The sequence below is a fragment of the Vanessa tameamea genome, chromosome 19 (genome assembly GCF_037043105.1).
Source record: "Vanessa tameamea isolate UH-Manoa-2023 chromosome 19, ilVanTame1 primary haplotype, whole genome shotgun sequence".
Classification (NCBI taxonomy): Eukaryota; Metazoa; Arthropoda; class Insecta; order Lepidoptera; family Nymphalidae; genus Vanessa; species Vanessa tameamea.
The window spans coordinates 10873611-10890512 of NC_087327.1; the positions used below are offsets into that span (position 1 = coordinate 10873611).

The window sequence follows — 16902 nt, forward strand, 5'->3', positions numbered from 1 at the left end:
CGATACAGTTTTTCAAAATACTAATTTGTGTATTATATGTATATAAGATTGTGTAAAATATATTGATGAATGATAAGTTGCCATATTTGTCTTGTTCGAAAACGTAAAATCGATACTTTTGGCCAAAAGATAATTATTGATTTTATATATTACTAGTTGTCTACCGCAGCTTCGCTTGTGTTTTAGGAGTTGGTGTCATCTATATCCTTCCTTGGAGTTCAATTGTGCTTCATACCAAATTTCATCAAATATGATTCAGTGGTTTGGCCGTGAAAGAGCAGAAAAAACATCGTGAACAGGCAGAAAGAATTACTTTCGCGTTTATTTTTTTAATATTAGTGTAAATAATAGTATTTTAACTGCAATCATCAACTTTTTTTTATTCCAAAGAACGACTACGCAGAGCTGTATATGGTTATCTGAGAACTTTAAATTTTATACATTTTGTCTGACCGTGGATCAGATAACAAAAGGAAATCCTGGTGAAATATAGATAATGTACGAGTATAATTTCGATTTCGTCTACCGCGTGGTAGATTAAGATCTTAATCCTTCTCCATGAGAGAGGGGAGGAGGGTCTCCTGAAATGTCACATTTAGGGGCTGTCACTTTACTTTTAACAGAAAAATGGATTCTCTCGCTCTTCTTTTGTCAATATTAATTCTTGTAATGAATGAGTCAAATTCGATAACATTGTTGACATGTACAGCCAGTAAATTTCCCACTGCTGGGCTACGGCCTCCTCTCCCTTTGAGGAGAAGGTTAGGAGCATATTCAACCACGCTGCTCCAATGGTGTTGGTGGATTAAACATTGTTTACGTATGAATTATTTTAAAAAACTTCCACCCAACCGGTAGAGGTCACAACCGAATTCATGCACACTATTTATGCTGTCATTTATCGGGTTGTATTACCAGACGAACGAGCACTATCCACTAACTATATTAAATTTCCTTCGACGGCCACGCTCGGTTTTTTTAAATAATAAATTATTTAAATGAAATTTGGATGTAACATGACTCCTATTGTAGTTGCTACCTCTGTAACTATGTCGATTGATAATGTTATCTTTAATCTACTTCAAGGCCATCATAATAATTTATAACGATTTATACTTGATATTATTAGATATAGATATCGCTTACATTATTATAAAAATAGCTCTACTGATCAATTTTAACTTTGATTCGTGGACGGTAACTTATATTCGTTGAAAGAGCATCTCTATATAGTTTAAAACAAAGTCGCTTTTCGACGTCTGTACGCTTAGTTCTTTTAAACTACGCAATAGATTTTGATCAATAAACAGAATAATTCAAGAGGAAGGTTTACACGTATGTGTAATGCATGCATATTATAGTAGAGAAAAGCCGAGAATATTAACCATCCGAATCGGAAAAAATAATAGTTGTAATTTTGTTTTGGAATCTAAAAGTTTTACATGCCCTACTAGTATCTAGTAATATATGCAATATAAGCAAACGGAAAGTAATATAAGCAAACGGAATATTTATTTTTAAATTTATTGATAATTTCTTAGGTGAAAATGTATTTAACCATGGACTTGAGTATCAGAATAAGCTAATGTTAGGAATATATAATATTAGTAAAAAGTATTAAAATTATCTATGTCTAAATCTCATTGTATTTCTTTTAACAATTCTTCTATATTTATATATTTTTTATTAAATTTGACAGCCAGAAGGCTATTTAGTAGTTAATTAGTAGTTAAACAAGACAATTATATTTAATAATGACTACATCCTTCGTCAATATATTTCAAATACCTAGCTTGGAATAAAATTATATTCATAGTAAGTCTTTTTTGCTTTAATTAGTTTTGGAGGTACTTTAAAATTAATTGCATTGTTCTACCGACAATTAGCAAAATTAATGAACCAGAAATACACAAAATATTATTTAATTAGCTTGGATTACAATATTTATAATTGGTTATTATTAGCCGATATCAAACAGAGAGTAGTTATTCCAAGCTATTATTTAACTTGCAATAATAGTTTACATTACATTACATTTACATTAGCAGCCTGTAAATTTCCCACTGCTGGGCTAAAGGCCTCCTCTCCCTTTGAGGAGAAGGTTTGGAGCATATTCTACCACGTTGCTCCAATGCGGGTTGGTGGAATACTCATATGAATTTCGTTGAAATTACACACATGCAGGTTTCCTCGCGATGTTTTCCTTCACCGCCGAGCACGAGATGAATTATAAACACAAATTAAGCACATGAAAATTCAGTGGTGCTTGCCTGGGTTTGAACCCGAAATCATCGGTTAAGATGCACGTGTTCTAACCACTGGGCCATCTCGGATCGTTAACACACATAATTGTTTGGTTGTTTGAAAAATATTGTAAACCAAAACAGACCACATCCTGTTATCGTATATAGCATTTTATTATAGCAACTTTATGACAACCAAGACGTGATTCTCCACTCAAGATTGGTTCCAGACAATTTAACTACACAACGATCACAGCATAAACATGACATAAACATAACCGCTGGCTTTTTTTAAATGGTGTTATAAATTAATTTATTTGTGTAATTGTATGATAGTTTTGGGTATTATTGTATGGGTTATTATTATTGTTATAGAACGAATATACTTATAATGATGCTATTGAATACGTCTTTATATAAATTTCGATATTTTATTATTAATTTAGTGACCTTTTATAATTACAAGGATTATAAGGCTTTAATATTATAAATAGATTGAATTATCTACGAAAAACGATGTAAAGCAAAAAATATATATTTTATAGTTAAAATTAACACAAATTAATTTGTTTTAGATCAGCTGTTTTAACAAACATTTTATATCCGTTACCTACTTTCCTAATTGTTTGAGGGATGTAGTTACTGACATTATGTTAATTATCGACTTTAGGCAAACAACTATGGTGTGCGTCGTCACCGTTAGGTTAGTCACCTCATCGGTCAGCTGTTGTAGCCGTATCGATTTTATTACACTGTTTATAAAAAAAGACCCAAAGCGATCTCTTTTTTTGACGTTGTTTGTGTTAAAATCAAGCTTGCAAATATAATATGTATATTATACCTGTAGGTATAATATAATAGATAAGTCATTATTTATACGAATCAAAAAGTATATAGATGAACAGAAATAAATTGTTTTAACTGTTGGTAAATAATTTCTTAAATGATTGTTAAACAGATAAGACTATTTTACACAGAATAACAAAAGCTTAACACGTATAAATTGAACAAACTACCTTTAATGAACATGACAGTAGTTTGGATCAAGACATGTCTCTATATTATTAATATTATCATGATTACTAACCTATTCTTTTGCTGAGATGTGGTGTGCTTCTCTCATTTTCTTCCTCTTCAACATCTACATCAAAAGAAAATGGAAAATTCTTTGTAGAGCCGACAAATCCGGCGGCCATAATATTAAAATTCACGCCCGCACATTAAAAACAACCGCTCGTGGAGCGAGACATTCGCTACTGGGTATGGGCGAAGTAAGTCTGTAGCAGTGCGGACGACGCGAGGCGCGGCGCAGGTCGCATTAAAGGACAATATGTGATCGAATTAATGGTAATATTTGCGCGTTATATACCTGTAAACGTTCATGATGCAGCTTCGGGTACTTGCGTTTACACTTTTATTTAGCAAAATAGGATTGTTTCTTAAGGTCAATACAGTGATTTAATATAAATTATCATACGAAAATGTTTTGTTTTTGTTATATAGTTAAACAATTACCCAAAGCAAAAACTAATAAATATCGTTAAAATGTGAACATAAACTTATATCTAGTATAAAAATTTGAACTTGAAGTCTACTTGTTCAAATAACTACCTAAGAACGAACATAATAGAATGTACTAGCTAGTAGCTACCTGTTTGGGCTTCGCACGGATAGTACAAGGGTCTACATAAACTTTATCGTATATCATACAATCTATTGGTTTACGCGGAGCAAGTAAGAAAATTCCCAGTCGCGATATTTTTTGCCGACATCTTCAAAAGTCATTGTTATTTCCTACGTACGTAAAACCTATCATATCATAAATTTATTATGCATGATTTTGATCCAACCTAAAAGGTTTCAAGTAGCTTAATGAATTAAACACCTAAAACTATTGAATTATTCCGGCATTTCCGGTTCGGTACTTTTGAATTTATCGCGATTCATTTTAAGTAATAAATAAGGTGCTTATTTATTACTTAAAATGAATCGATATTTTCATTATATACCTACTTTTTCGAATGAAATTTCTTTTAAATACTAATTTTCTGATGATATCGCTGGTCTGAGAACTGGTCAAACCACCCAATCATAGGGAAGCAACAGAATCACTGACTCATATAACAAAACCTTTCAGTTTTTTCATAGACCAGTCATTACTTATATTTGGAAATGCAAATGAACCGAGAAACCCAAATTTTGGATATTACGTGAAGGGGGCCTAAAAAACTTAACTTTAAATTATCGACCACAAAAAGCCTTGTGCAATTTTCGTCATCTAACCGTAATATCCAAAATTTGACTTTCTCGTTTCATTTGCATTTCTCACCCGTTTTTCCCGACGTAATGACTGGCCTATCACCCCCGGCATCAATGGGATGCTTAAGTATTGCGAAAAATCAGACGCAGCCGTGTAGAAACACGACACTTACTAATTTTCTAAATGGATGTATAACGGTTTGTCACATGATACACGTGGCTTTGTATTGGCTTGACACGTGTCCATCAATATGGACATGGTCAAAGCAATAGTAGGGCTCGAAATGATGACTCAAGTTAGGAACAGAAAATACCGAAAATTGTGCCACATGTCACGCGGTTGTGACACAGAAGATTGAAAAAGTGCCGTTCTGTTCATAAAGAGCTCAACCCCAACAAGTAAGATAAGAAATTCGGTTATAAAAATAGCAATATGTGGCAGAGAGTCATACTACGTGATGGAAACGCTTGCTACATCTTCTGCAATCATTTAATAGTCTGAAATACTATGTTTGTCGTTGAATATTCAATGATATTGAATTAAAAACATCCATGTATGTATATATCACTTTATTTTTCGTATACAGTGTACAAAATTATCATCATACTTATACAATTTTTTTAAGTATTTTATTTGGTCGTCCCCTACCTCTATATCCATCCACATCCATTCTCAAAACCTTTCTCACAACATGGTCCTCATTCCTCCGCATAACATGCCCATACCATGACAGCCGGTTTCCAGATAGCTTCTCGGTTACCGGTGCCGATTTTTTGTTTATATTTATATTATATATAAGTACGGTATCACAGATAGAACTAAAATGAAAAATCACATATTTTCTGTCATTTAATTTGTGTTGAGAATAATGAGCCTTGAGTTGAGAACTCAAGCCATGAGGCCTGAGAACTACAGAATCTTCAACCTCGAGCTCTAATGCCTCTTGAATCGTTAAGGCTCCAACCTTAAAAACTCTAAAGCCTTAAGAACTAGCCTGATATCATTCTCAAAGGTAGAACTCGAGCTTAGACTCAAGTCACTCATGGACCCATGATTTTAAACTCTCGAGGATAAAGAACGAGTCTTTTTGAGATTCGAGCTTCAATGAGCTTTGGACTCAGGAGACTCGAACCTTTTAACAACTCGACGACTAATAAATAAAAAATAATTCCAGTGAAACATACGTTTTACCATACGCAAAGGGGCATAACGCTTTTCTCTTATGTGACGATTTTAGCTAAGAATATGAGTTTACGTTACTGTAAGCCGCTTATAATCTTCATACATTTTTCGTCCAAGTTTCCCATAAGTTTCCAAATTTTTCCCAGACTTTACCCAACGCGCATTCCAAATACCCTCATTAAAAGAAAGTTTCTCAATAAATACTGCAGTTACAACTGCTAACTCAAAATTGTTTTCACGTGACAGATATTTAAACTGTTTTCTTTATTTTTTTCAAGCTGATCGTATTTTATTTTGAGGCGTTGAGTAAGAATATTGTTTATATCTGTCTTTAATTTATCATCCGGGGTCAAAAAAATAGTTTTCCGCCATCACTAAATTCATTATCATTCCAAATTACCTCCTCTGTTTTTAATGAATATGGTATTATTGAAATTACTGCAAAAATAATGTCTCTTGCGTTTAAACCTTTTTGCACTTTCCCAGATAAATAAAAATTAAGAAATCTATTTATGATGCCCTTTTGAATAGTTTTATCTTTAACTATAGCAGGAAAATTATCTTCTAATGATATTCGGATACACATTTTGTCACTCCATTCCTCTGTTACCTCATCATCAATCTGTCGAATTCGTTCATTACCTTCAGTATTATCAACCATAGTGAATAAATCTGTAATATAAGAAAATATAATATCATTTACACAATATAAACTTAATATACATATATAATTGCATGTCAATGACGAATAAAGTAACGGCCTGTAAATTTGTTCCTCCTCCCCATTTGAGCAGGAGGTTTGGTGCTTGTTTTCACCGCTCTGTTGCAACAATTTACAATAACAAACGTTGTATTAGTTATAGTAAGCGGCATGAGTCGTGAGCATAACCTTGACCTACGCAGTATTACATTTTAAAGTCTATTTGATGGAATGAAGTAGCCGGAGGCGCCGAGACTGCTCGCTATTGGTCTGTCAGTCGATGTTTGTCTCTCTCACTACGACTACTGAACACTTCCGTGCAATTTAAAGTGACTTAAGTTTGTTATTTCGTATTTATTTATTGTTTTGTTTTCGGTAGCTATCACCACTTGCAAAAGCATAGATTATTTGCATAAGAATAATATTGCATATCTACTTCTGAATTTATATACTGAAATAAAGATGATGGGAATATTGAAAGGTTCAAAATAAGAAAATAAATATTCATATGTTAGATTTTATAACAGCTAAATATGTCGTAATATTTTGTTTATCTCTATTCATTTCATAACAAACATCCTATTTATACCCATCAACTGCAGTTGAGGTTGACATAATCATATTAAGCATGATAATTGAAATAAATCTAATTTGTTTTTTTATTGGTTGTTTCATTTATTACTATTGTAAGTTAGGGAAAAATAATAGAAAGAGCTCGTTGTGAATTGAATTTATTTCACCGAATGAATCAATATTTTAAGACTGTTTAAAGAAAATATTTAAATTGACAATACTCTGAAATAAGTATTAGTGGCCAGCAGCAGGCAATTCTTTTATAGTAAAAGACGGAATACTTTTTACAAGATTTTAAGTTTTGCTTATAAAATCATTTGATAATCCAACAATTACTATTACAATACATTATTCAGTAAAATACAGTAGACATGTGCAATTGTTAGGTCATTAATAGACAGTGTTTCTCTAATATTCATAGAGAAATGAATAATTACAAATAAAACAATTTTTATTCTTCTTTTTTCCTTTATGTGGACACTTACATCGGTTAACTTGTTTAAAGAAGACAAGTAAGATAAATGAAAATGTTGATAGTTTATTATTTTGAAATTAAAATTATGTATTGTTTTATTAAGATATGTTTTACTTTACATATATAATTGTATTTAACTAACATGACTGTATTTTTTAGATATTGAATAAGAGTAACTACTGAGTTTCTTGCCGGTTCTTCTCGGTAGAATCTACATTCCAAACCAGTGGTAGCTTTACTTTAAATAGTTTGTTAAATGCCGATTCAAAAGTGCTTGTAAAAGCCTACTTGAATAAAGTATATTTTGATTTTGACAATATTACTGTATCAAAGTAAAATTTCAATTACCACTAGTGAATATTTTATATATATTTTGTATAAGTATCTATCAAATTAGGAATTAATTAGGAAAAACGGTACTCAATTAATTACAAAAAAAGTGTAATTACGCTAACTTGCCCTCACTACCATCCTATATAAATGCTCATAACTCATGCCGGCTATTATACTTATTTAAAAAAATATAAACTAATTCAACAATTTTTTTATAAAAATACATACTTAACTAATCACCAGCTATGACTCCACTCACAACAAATTTGATACTAATTTTATATTATCATAAATATAAATTAATTACATTATCTTTTCCAATTTTTTGTAGAATAGGCAAGAACGAGCCAGTTGATGCTGCAATGTTTTATAATCGTTCCTTGCATTGCTAATGCTCCAACAACCTTGAGAACTGAGATGTTATATCCCTTGTGCCTTTAGTTATACCGGCTCACTCACCCTTCAAACCAGAATGCAACAATACTAGTATTGTTGCTTGATTGTAGAATATACTATAAGTTTCAATTTATTTTTTCTTGATACAATAATTAATTTATAACATGGTATGAAAGATAACATCATATATTTATAAATGAATTTGCAATAATTAATACAAGAAAAATAAGTAACTAAACTATATAAAAGCTATTATTCATTTTTATTCCAGAGTACAGAAGCTATATATAATCATATTTCTCAGCAATGTTCGTTTTTCAAAAATAAAAGGAAGGTTAATATTTGCTATTAATAATGTATTCATACTATTTTTATATATTTTTATTTGATTGCAATCATGTCGCAATAATTACAATACTAATAAAAGCTTTCAATTCTATTTTTTTTTTTATTAATTGTTAATGATTGTTATTATTAATTAGCTTCAAACAACAAAAATATGTAGATATTGAAAAGGTGCTGGAAAATTTTCTTGAAATAGTTTAATTAACGAGTATTATACTATAAAATAAATAACAATTTATTATTTTTTAAGTTACATATATTAAGAATAGGATCTATCGCGGCCTACATGCAAAAAAAAACTTAAATTTCTTAATAAACTTTAAACTTGTGTGGGATACAAAAAAGTAAGTAAGTAAAAGTAAACTCTAAATATATTGTATTTTAATTTTGGTTAAGTTTTTCTTTTTTATGAGCATTTATTTGCATAAAGCGAAGAACAAAAATTACCAACAAAATAATTTATATTCGAAATTACAAAAAGTACACTTACCTTTTCAAATGATTTCATGTAATATCTATCATCAGACAAACTACTAACTCTGTATAATGTAAAACTTGTAACTTGTAGTACCTAAATAGTACGGGAATTATTTTGATTTTAAAAATTAAATCTTATTATAGCAAGTTCAATAAACTAAATAATCAAACATTTGTTTTCAATGCACTTTATGTTTATACTTGCCACTTGGTGTCATATGGAAAATCCCAACCAAAGACAACATTATACCGACTCTATTGATAGTCACAAATATAGACAATAAATACACTCAGTATTAATTATTATCTATGCATTAATTTCTTTGAACAAACATTGCCTAAAAACTAAGAACTGTTAATTTTTTTGTAAGACGTGAGCGATATTAATTTAGTATAAAAGATTTTTTAATATTTGGAGTGGTAGTATTATTATTTTCATTAAAATGTAAATTAAATTAAAACAATGTAAGGATTAATTGATGTTGACTACGGCGGCCATTTTTAAGGTAGATTTATAGATACAGATTTTTATACAATTAAATAAATTATATTGAACTCGTCACTCGTACTTAACTAGTGATTGTAATTTATGTATAAAAATCTCTAATACAAAAAGTAAAAAGTCGATAGACAGCTGAGAAAAATAACATATTTATAACTAATCGCTCGCAGTTTCACTCTCGTTTTAGAAGTTGGTCGTAAGGTGTTGGGCATAAAAAGTTTCGTTCCTTGGGGACATGTTTCATACCAAATTTCATAAAATTCTATTCAGTGTCTTGCCTGTAAAAGAGCAACAGACAGACGGGCAGAGTTACTTTAGCATTTATAATATTAATATAGATTATACTTATTGGTTTAACGAATTTATGATCAATAACATTTTATTGATCATCCCTTGATCTGAATCAAAGACTTTTGTATCTGATGCCACTAGACAAAAGAGACATTTAAAATATCATCATAATATTATGGACGTTAGAATTAGTTATAATTAACTTTTTGTGATATTTTTGAAGCCGATATTCTGATCACACTGGTGATATTACGTGACAGTGTAACCAGATTAAGTGATTTCTACTCTTTGGTAGGTAACTACAACTAAGAATTTGTTACAATAACTAATAGGAAAAAATACATTAATTTCATGTTTCGAAGTTCCCAGAAAAACATATGAAAATAAGACGTTTTCGAATATTTAGTTTAGTTAGTTATCAATATACGCCCATGCAAGTGCCGGTCTGTTAAGCAAAATTTTTTTACTATAAACTGCAGTAATCACTAGATATTCTGAATAAAATCTGATCATACTGTTAAGTGTATTTTTATTTTCCTGTTCAGATTTGTATTTCTATTTTTTAGGGTAAATTAAAGCTGTTATTTTAATCAAAAAATTTTTTAGTTAAGTAGGCTCAAAAGCAATTTTGAATTGTTATGTTAATGTTGAATTAAACATACCTAATGTATAATTACATTATATAAGATTTCATAACAAAGGGTAACATTCTAAATCAATAACTAATTTTAATATTATAATGGCTACCGCCAATAAGCCAAGATCAATATAATTTTACTAAGCTCTTGTTAAAAAAATATGAAGTATGCTTTTTACAAATAAAAAACATCATTGATTATTTTGAATTAAGTAGAGTTCAAGACAAAGTTATGTCCTCTCCAGTTTGCTCCAGTTATAAATATAATGCAGTGATTTGGAAAAATAAAAGACACAAAGATTAATCAGGCTTTAATTTAATAACACATTTAACATGTGACTTGATTGATTATTTTAAATCTAATTTATCATTTATTTTATTATACGGCACTTCACTTCTTCTGAGCTTGTTCATCGATGGGGTCTAGAGTTGGTTCTTGGAAGTTGAATGAGGGGAATGAGGTCATGTCCACTCCCTTTCCACCTCCAAACTGACGTTCAAGCTTTTCCATTTCAGTTTTCAATTCTTTTTCTATTGCTGGGCTGGGGTCTACCAATTTACCACCACTAAAAAAAAAAACTGCTTTAAGAACATACATTTTATATCTGATGATGATGATGATATTTCATTAAATACAAAATATATATCTATATTTCAATCCATTATGTGAGTTACTGTTGTAAAATGGTCTTATTATTCATTTCAAGACATACAATACAATTATTACTCAATAGTATACAATGCATTATAAAAAAAAAAATTATAACCAAAGCTAGAGGAGGTACAAAGATGGTCTTATTTCTAAAAAGCTCTCTCTTCCAAACAACCTTTGGGCAAAGGGCTTAATGAATCAACAGTGATTTGAAAATGTACACCTGATATATTATATATATTTTTACTTTTAGTATTTTTAAATTTATAAATAATATCCTTAATTCATAAATACTATTTGCATTTCTGAGCAATCACACTATCATAACAAATGTAAATGATTAGACTTATTTTTTAAATAGTTTAAGTTGAATCAAATTTGATTTGATGAGGTGAATATTCATTATATCTGGGTAAGCCTCACATTTCTTATGTTGACTTTTTAAAACACAAAAATACGAGCTTATCCCGGGCTAAGAGAAGTTATATCTACTTACGCACTCTTCTGTTTGTATTCTCTAATTTTGTCCAAAAAAAGCTGCTGTATAGGATCATTGACTTTCTGTGCCGCAGCTAGATTCCTGGTGACCATTACCGAGGTACGAGCTGCCCGTAGGCCGCCGAACAATGATGAAGTGAGCATCTGAAAATCAATTTAATAACCTACAAATCAGTTACATAACTTCGGTGGAAATTATTTTTTTGTGTCATAATTGGTTTCAAAAGTTAAAAAAAAAAAAATCCGAGGACGATTTAACAGTCAGATATAACGTGAATTTAACAGATATAAAGTTAACATATCTTACCTTTAATATTTTCTGGATTTAATGGAAATATGTATATTGACAGCTCGTCTCTGGCACACAGATGACAGAATCCGCCTAAAACTTCAGTGTCAAATTGCCCCGGTAGATATTAAGTACAGATAAGGTAATAATAATACTTTATGTAATAGAATTCAGATAATGACAGGTATGAATACCAATAATAATATTTACTTTGTTTAAAATCTATATAAAGGAATAATAAAATATATAACAAAATATTGAGTATTATACTAAATTCCTTTTGAATGTACACATGATTTTAGGCACTAGGTTACACTGGTTTAAAAAAAAAGATTTAGCATTCGCGCCATTTTGCTATTAAAACTAATAAAAATTGCATATTTTTTGTTGGTTGAACTACAAAACACATTTGTTGCATCAATATCATCATGGAGATTGGAGATATAGGTAAAGTTGCGAACAGAAAAAGAATGAACGTAGAAGTAGAAAAACTTCGCGAAAAAGTTTCAAGAGAAACGACTAAAATAATAAAACTGAAGGTAGTTTTCTTATTACAATTTAATAACTTGAAATTATATTAAAATCAAGTAACTCGTTTACTTTGCTGATAAAATTAAGCTATTTTAAATAAGTAATTGCCATTTTTTACTTCACTTCTTCAAATTTGCTGTCAAATGTTACGGTTCCAATATTTACGCTTTTTATTTCCTCTTTACTCGCTGCATCTGCCTTGAATATTAAATATTGAATATTAAGTAAATATTATATATTTGTATTATTGAAACAAATAAAAGTATATTGAGATCTTTTTCTTTAAAAAGTATAGTCAGGTACAAGAATTTTGTATAATAGGTGGCTCAAGACACAGCGTACTGGGATTTGAAAGAAAAGTTGCAACAAGTTGAAGGCAACCATGAGCGGCTGCAGCAGAACATGGTGGAGGTGCAGATGCAGCACGAGACGATATCGGGACAGTATCAGGATGAGCTGAGACTGCGTCCCGACACATTGAACAAGTGTGTCAACTAGGACAAGCTTAATAAAAACTTTTTGTTTATAAAATGGCTACTTACCAACCCTTGCTATTAAGCCACTATACGCTTATCGCTCACACTTGTTACATTATTAAGAATAGATTCCAAAGCCTTTAGTTTTGAACACCGTAATATACTTATGTTTTTTAAGTGTACAGTAGGATATAGTTGGAAAAGAATACAATTTCTTACGTATTTGTATTAGGTACATCAGTTTATTAAAAACAAAAAAATCTTATAAATCTTTGTTTTAAGCAGTATTGCACTGGATTTTGATACAACAAAATGAATTCATAGGTTAAACTGTACCCGTGACATTTGTGAAGTGCTGGAAGATTATAGCGAGCGTTTGAAAGATACGCTGTCCAGATGTAAGGTCGACCAAGCCGCTCTGTGTGATGCGTACCAGAAGTCCGGTCAACTCGTTCGGGATATCAAGCATAAGCAGATGCAAGTGGATGAGAAGAATCGTCAGGTTATCGGTGGACTTGAGGAGAAAGGTAAAGTCTCCTGGTTAGGTTCGCAACGAAGTATAGTAGCACCGTTAAATGTTCATCGGTTTTCAAAATTTTTTAGTCAAATCGAGTCTAAGTTAGCTTAATCTAAAATCACTTTAAAAATGACTTCAAACAGATATTACATGACATTAATAGCAAATTCTTACACGACACAATGATAAAGAAATTTTATACCGTTATTTCTGCGTCTCCAACTTCATAGTTAAATTGACGAGCGATCACCAAAAGCAGCTATTGCAGCTGTTCTCCGCCACGAAGCAGCAAGCGGACTCGGACATATCTGATCTAAGGAACAAGCTAGAGGCCACCCAGAAGCACAGAGAGGATCTCATGACCAACGTCAACGAATTGAATAGAAAACTGGATGTGTGCAACTTTAATCTCGAAAAGGTTATTTATATAGTAGCTCGATTGCTACTTTTTTATGTCGTATAGGTGGACTGGCAAATCAAACCACTTACCTGTAAGATATTAATCATATATCATAATATATGCACCAACAACTTTGTCAAATAAGATTTTATGTCTTGTGCCTGTTGTGACGCTGGCTCACTCACCCTTCAAAGCAGAACACAAGTGTTTGGCGGTAGGCTGACGGTGTTTTATGTCACTTTTTAGAAGGATGAGACTATATCCAATCTGCAAAGAGATATGAAACAACTGATTCAAGAGTTTCATAATCAGAGCTCTGAAGCAAAAAACGCGTTGATGAAACAGGAGACTGAGTAAGACTGATTATTATTTATCATATAAAGTAACTAAAGATCAAACAATATATGCTATTATTTTTTCAATTGTATTCTTTTTTTTATGCAATAATTAAGCGAGTGGGCAATTGGGGCACCTGGTGGTAAGAGGTTACCATCGCCTATATACGTTGGAACCGAGAGAAATTTTAATAATTCCTTACATTTACAATGCGCCGGCAACCTTGGGAACTGAGTTACTATGTCCTTTGTGCCTGTAGTTACACTGGCTCACCTATTATTATGTTATACTTACGTTTTGCTGTTATATGAATGTACCTGTACCTCGATGAGTTTGCACAATGCCCTACCACCAAGTAAGACCCTACAACCGAAATGGCGAGAATTGATATTTTAATTAAATGTTACGTAACTTTTATTGTTGATAAAACAGCTGATTAGCAGACTGAAATAAAATAAACTAATATTACTTTGCAAGTCTTAAGGAAGCTCTAGAAGCAAATACTTCATTGAAAAAAGCGCTGAACAATCAGGAGCAGTTCACTCAGAGTATGTGCGAGAAGAATAACTGCTTGCAAGAGAAGCTCATATCACTGGAAGAAGACCAGCTCAACACCTCTACTGTCATTACCGGACTTAAAATTAATCTTGAGGTTAGGTTGTAAGCAAAAAAAATGCAGTGTCATTTTTTATAAAGGATATATATATTTTTTTAATATTGGACAATTAAAGGGTAAATATTATTGAAATTAAATTTTTTCAAATATTTAGGAAGCTAATGCTATGTTAGAAAATCTAAACAAAGACATGGCCGTTTTGATTGATGAAAAGGAGGCATTGATAAACGAAAAAAACGATAAAGAACAGGTAAGATGTCCCGTGAACTATAAATTAATTATGATATTTTAGTCTTCTTGAAAATAATAAGAAGGTTATCAATTTAAGTTAAATTGTATGTTACAAAATCAGATAATTAAATTATGATCCTTCGAGCCGGATCTCACAGACATTCAGTCGTTATCACAATATTTTAGGGTTTGATTCTTTGTCAAGAAGAAATTGAAAAACTAAATCAACAGTTCATAGAAATTAATAAAGAAAAAGATGAAATTAGATGTGATCTAAATAATGCCGTTGAAGGGTCGAACATAAAATCTAACCGTATTGAAGAACTTACGGCTAATATTCAAAGCTTAATGAAAAATATTGAAGAAATTGAAAATACTCACAACATTTTTAGGCAAGTTATTAAAGCTAAAATTTGAAATAACTACGTTATTTTTTGTAAAAAGCCATTCGTTTTTAAGATTTATCTTCCATAACAGAGTATCATCAGAAGAGAAAGTTAAAGAGTTAACTGCTGTGATTGAAGCTAGAGACAAAGAGTTGGACTCGAAAGCATCCACCATCGCACAGTTGATGTCAGAACTGAAGACCAGTACTGACGTCAGGTCAAAGCTGGAAACCACCTTACAGAAGGTCAGAAAAGAGATAGATGTCGAAAGAGATAATGTGAAGGAAAAAGAGCGGAAGTTGAACGGGAAGGTTGAACAGCTGGAAACTGTCGTCAGAGTAAGTTATTGAGTAACTATAATCTATCCACTTTGTTGTGTAATTATTTTAATAATTTTATGAATATACTATTGTATATATTGATAATCTGAACTCATTGCTTTCAGGATAAGGATGACGAACTTTCAAAACAAATGTCCATAATTTTGGAGATGAGAAACGAAAAGGTATAAAAAGAAATAGTCTTGGCAATGTTTATCGATCTACTTGTCTTGTGTTACTTTATTATGTCCTGGGACGTCTTAATAAAAGTAATATAATCTATGTCAGGAACGTCTCCAAGAAAAAATCCAGGGTATGCAGAACACGATCGATAACATTCAAAAGGAGCTGACGGGCCGACCGGTACCATCTTCGACACGCCTGGAGCCCGAGCTCGACGATAACGCAGTTATGCTAACACCTGGATCCAAGGTACACTGCTCTCAAGTGATCTATGCTGGAGGCATTGTTTTGGTTTGAGTTATCAAAAGTGTGAATACTAAGAGCAAAATTGTTTTTTGATAGAAGAGTCAGCAGCCAAGCTCGCCTATCATCCAGAAGACACAGTTTGCGATGCCGCGCAAAGAGCCTAAACTGGACAATATGCTCTTCAACCTGTTCAGCGATAGCAGCATGGAAGGAGACACACTCGATGTGAATTATCTAATATTTTAATTTTTTTTTTCATTATTATTAATATATTTTCTAAAAACGATTAACTTGGTACCTGGATTAGTTACAAAACTTTTACCGTAGAAAAATTTTAGATTGTACGGTAACTATTTATTTTTTAATTCTGATTTATTTATTGAACGACGTCAGGCTTCGGAAGTAAATCGTCGCTTCGCAGCCATGTCACGGGGTGAGCGCGTATCACCCATGGCGCTCGGAGCACTCAAACGGCGCAGTGGCGTGCCAGCACAGCCCTCATATAAATTTAAACCTCCTGCACAAGATGGCGACGTAATCCATAATATTTACTATCATAGACTATCACCTTCGATATGAAATATACGCCTATTAAAGGTGTAATTAATTATTATATACATTTTATCATTGTTATTTTCAGCGTTCAATTTCACTCTCTCAAGTTAAAAATGAAATGAAGAATAAAGAGCGGAGTTTTTTTAAGAATAAGAGGTCTGAGAATAAAACCAAAAAAGTTAAATAAATTATTTCCTAGAGTTCCATATTACATTTGATTGTTTATCAGAGTGAAGATTGTTTTGTATCCAC

The 16902-nt window shown here is 31.5% G+C and overlaps 3 protein-coding genes and 1 long non-coding RNA gene across 4 annotated transcripts in view; 1 reads left to right on the forward strand and 3 right to left on the reverse strand.

The window, feature by feature from the left end:
- The window catches only part of LOC113393826 (AMP deaminase 2), a 45265-nt gene extending 41725 nt beyond the window's left edge, over window positions 1-3540 (reverse strand). The window contains exon 1 of the mRNA XM_026630901.2: window positions 3331-3540. Within this exon, the coding sequence (XP_026486686.2) occupies window positions 3331-3439 (109 nt within the window). The 5' untranslated portion in view covers window positions 3440-3540. The remainder of the gene's footprint in view (window positions 1-3330) is intronic.
- Window positions 3541-5952: 2412 nt separating this feature from the next.
- LOC113393831 (uncharacterized) lies at window positions 5953-9232 on the reverse strand. Its single transcript, XR_003368520.2, has 2 exons — window positions 8998-9232; window positions 5953-6357 (listed from the first exon to the last, which is right to left on the reverse strand). It is a non-coding gene; the product is annotated as an uncharacterized LOC113393831 (long non-coding RNA).
- Window positions 9233-10712: 1480 nt separating this feature from the next.
- On the reverse strand, window positions 10713-11960 carry LOC113393830 (ATP synthase-coupling factor 6, mitochondrial-like). The gene is made up of 3 exons (XM_026630911.2): window positions 11872-11960; window positions 11563-11708; window positions 10713-10980 (listed from the first exon to the last, which is right to left on the reverse strand). Exons 2-3 carry the CDS (start codon window positions 11706-11708, stop codon window positions 10806-10808), a joined length of 321 nt encoding a protein of 106 aa, XP_026486696.1. The 5' UTR covers window positions 11872-11960; the 3' UTR covers window positions 10713-10805.
- Window positions 11961-12247: 287 nt separating this feature from the next.
- LOC113393828 (interaptin-like) lies at window positions 12248-16879 on the forward strand. Its single transcript, XM_026630909.2, has 14 exons — window positions 12248-12392; window positions 12706-12869; window positions 13185-13387; window positions 13608-13795; window positions 14024-14130; window positions 14591-14765; window positions 14884-14979; window positions 15147-15352; window positions 15438-15684; window positions 15792-15851; window positions 15955-16098; window positions 16192-16320; window positions 16489-16629; window positions 16736-16879. Exons 1-14 carry the CDS (start codon window positions 12282-12284, stop codon window positions 16835-16837), a joined length of 2073 nt encoding a protein of 690 aa, XP_026486694.2. The 5' UTR covers window positions 12248-12281; the 3' UTR covers window positions 16838-16879.
- Window positions 16880-16902: the final 23 nt, after the last annotated feature.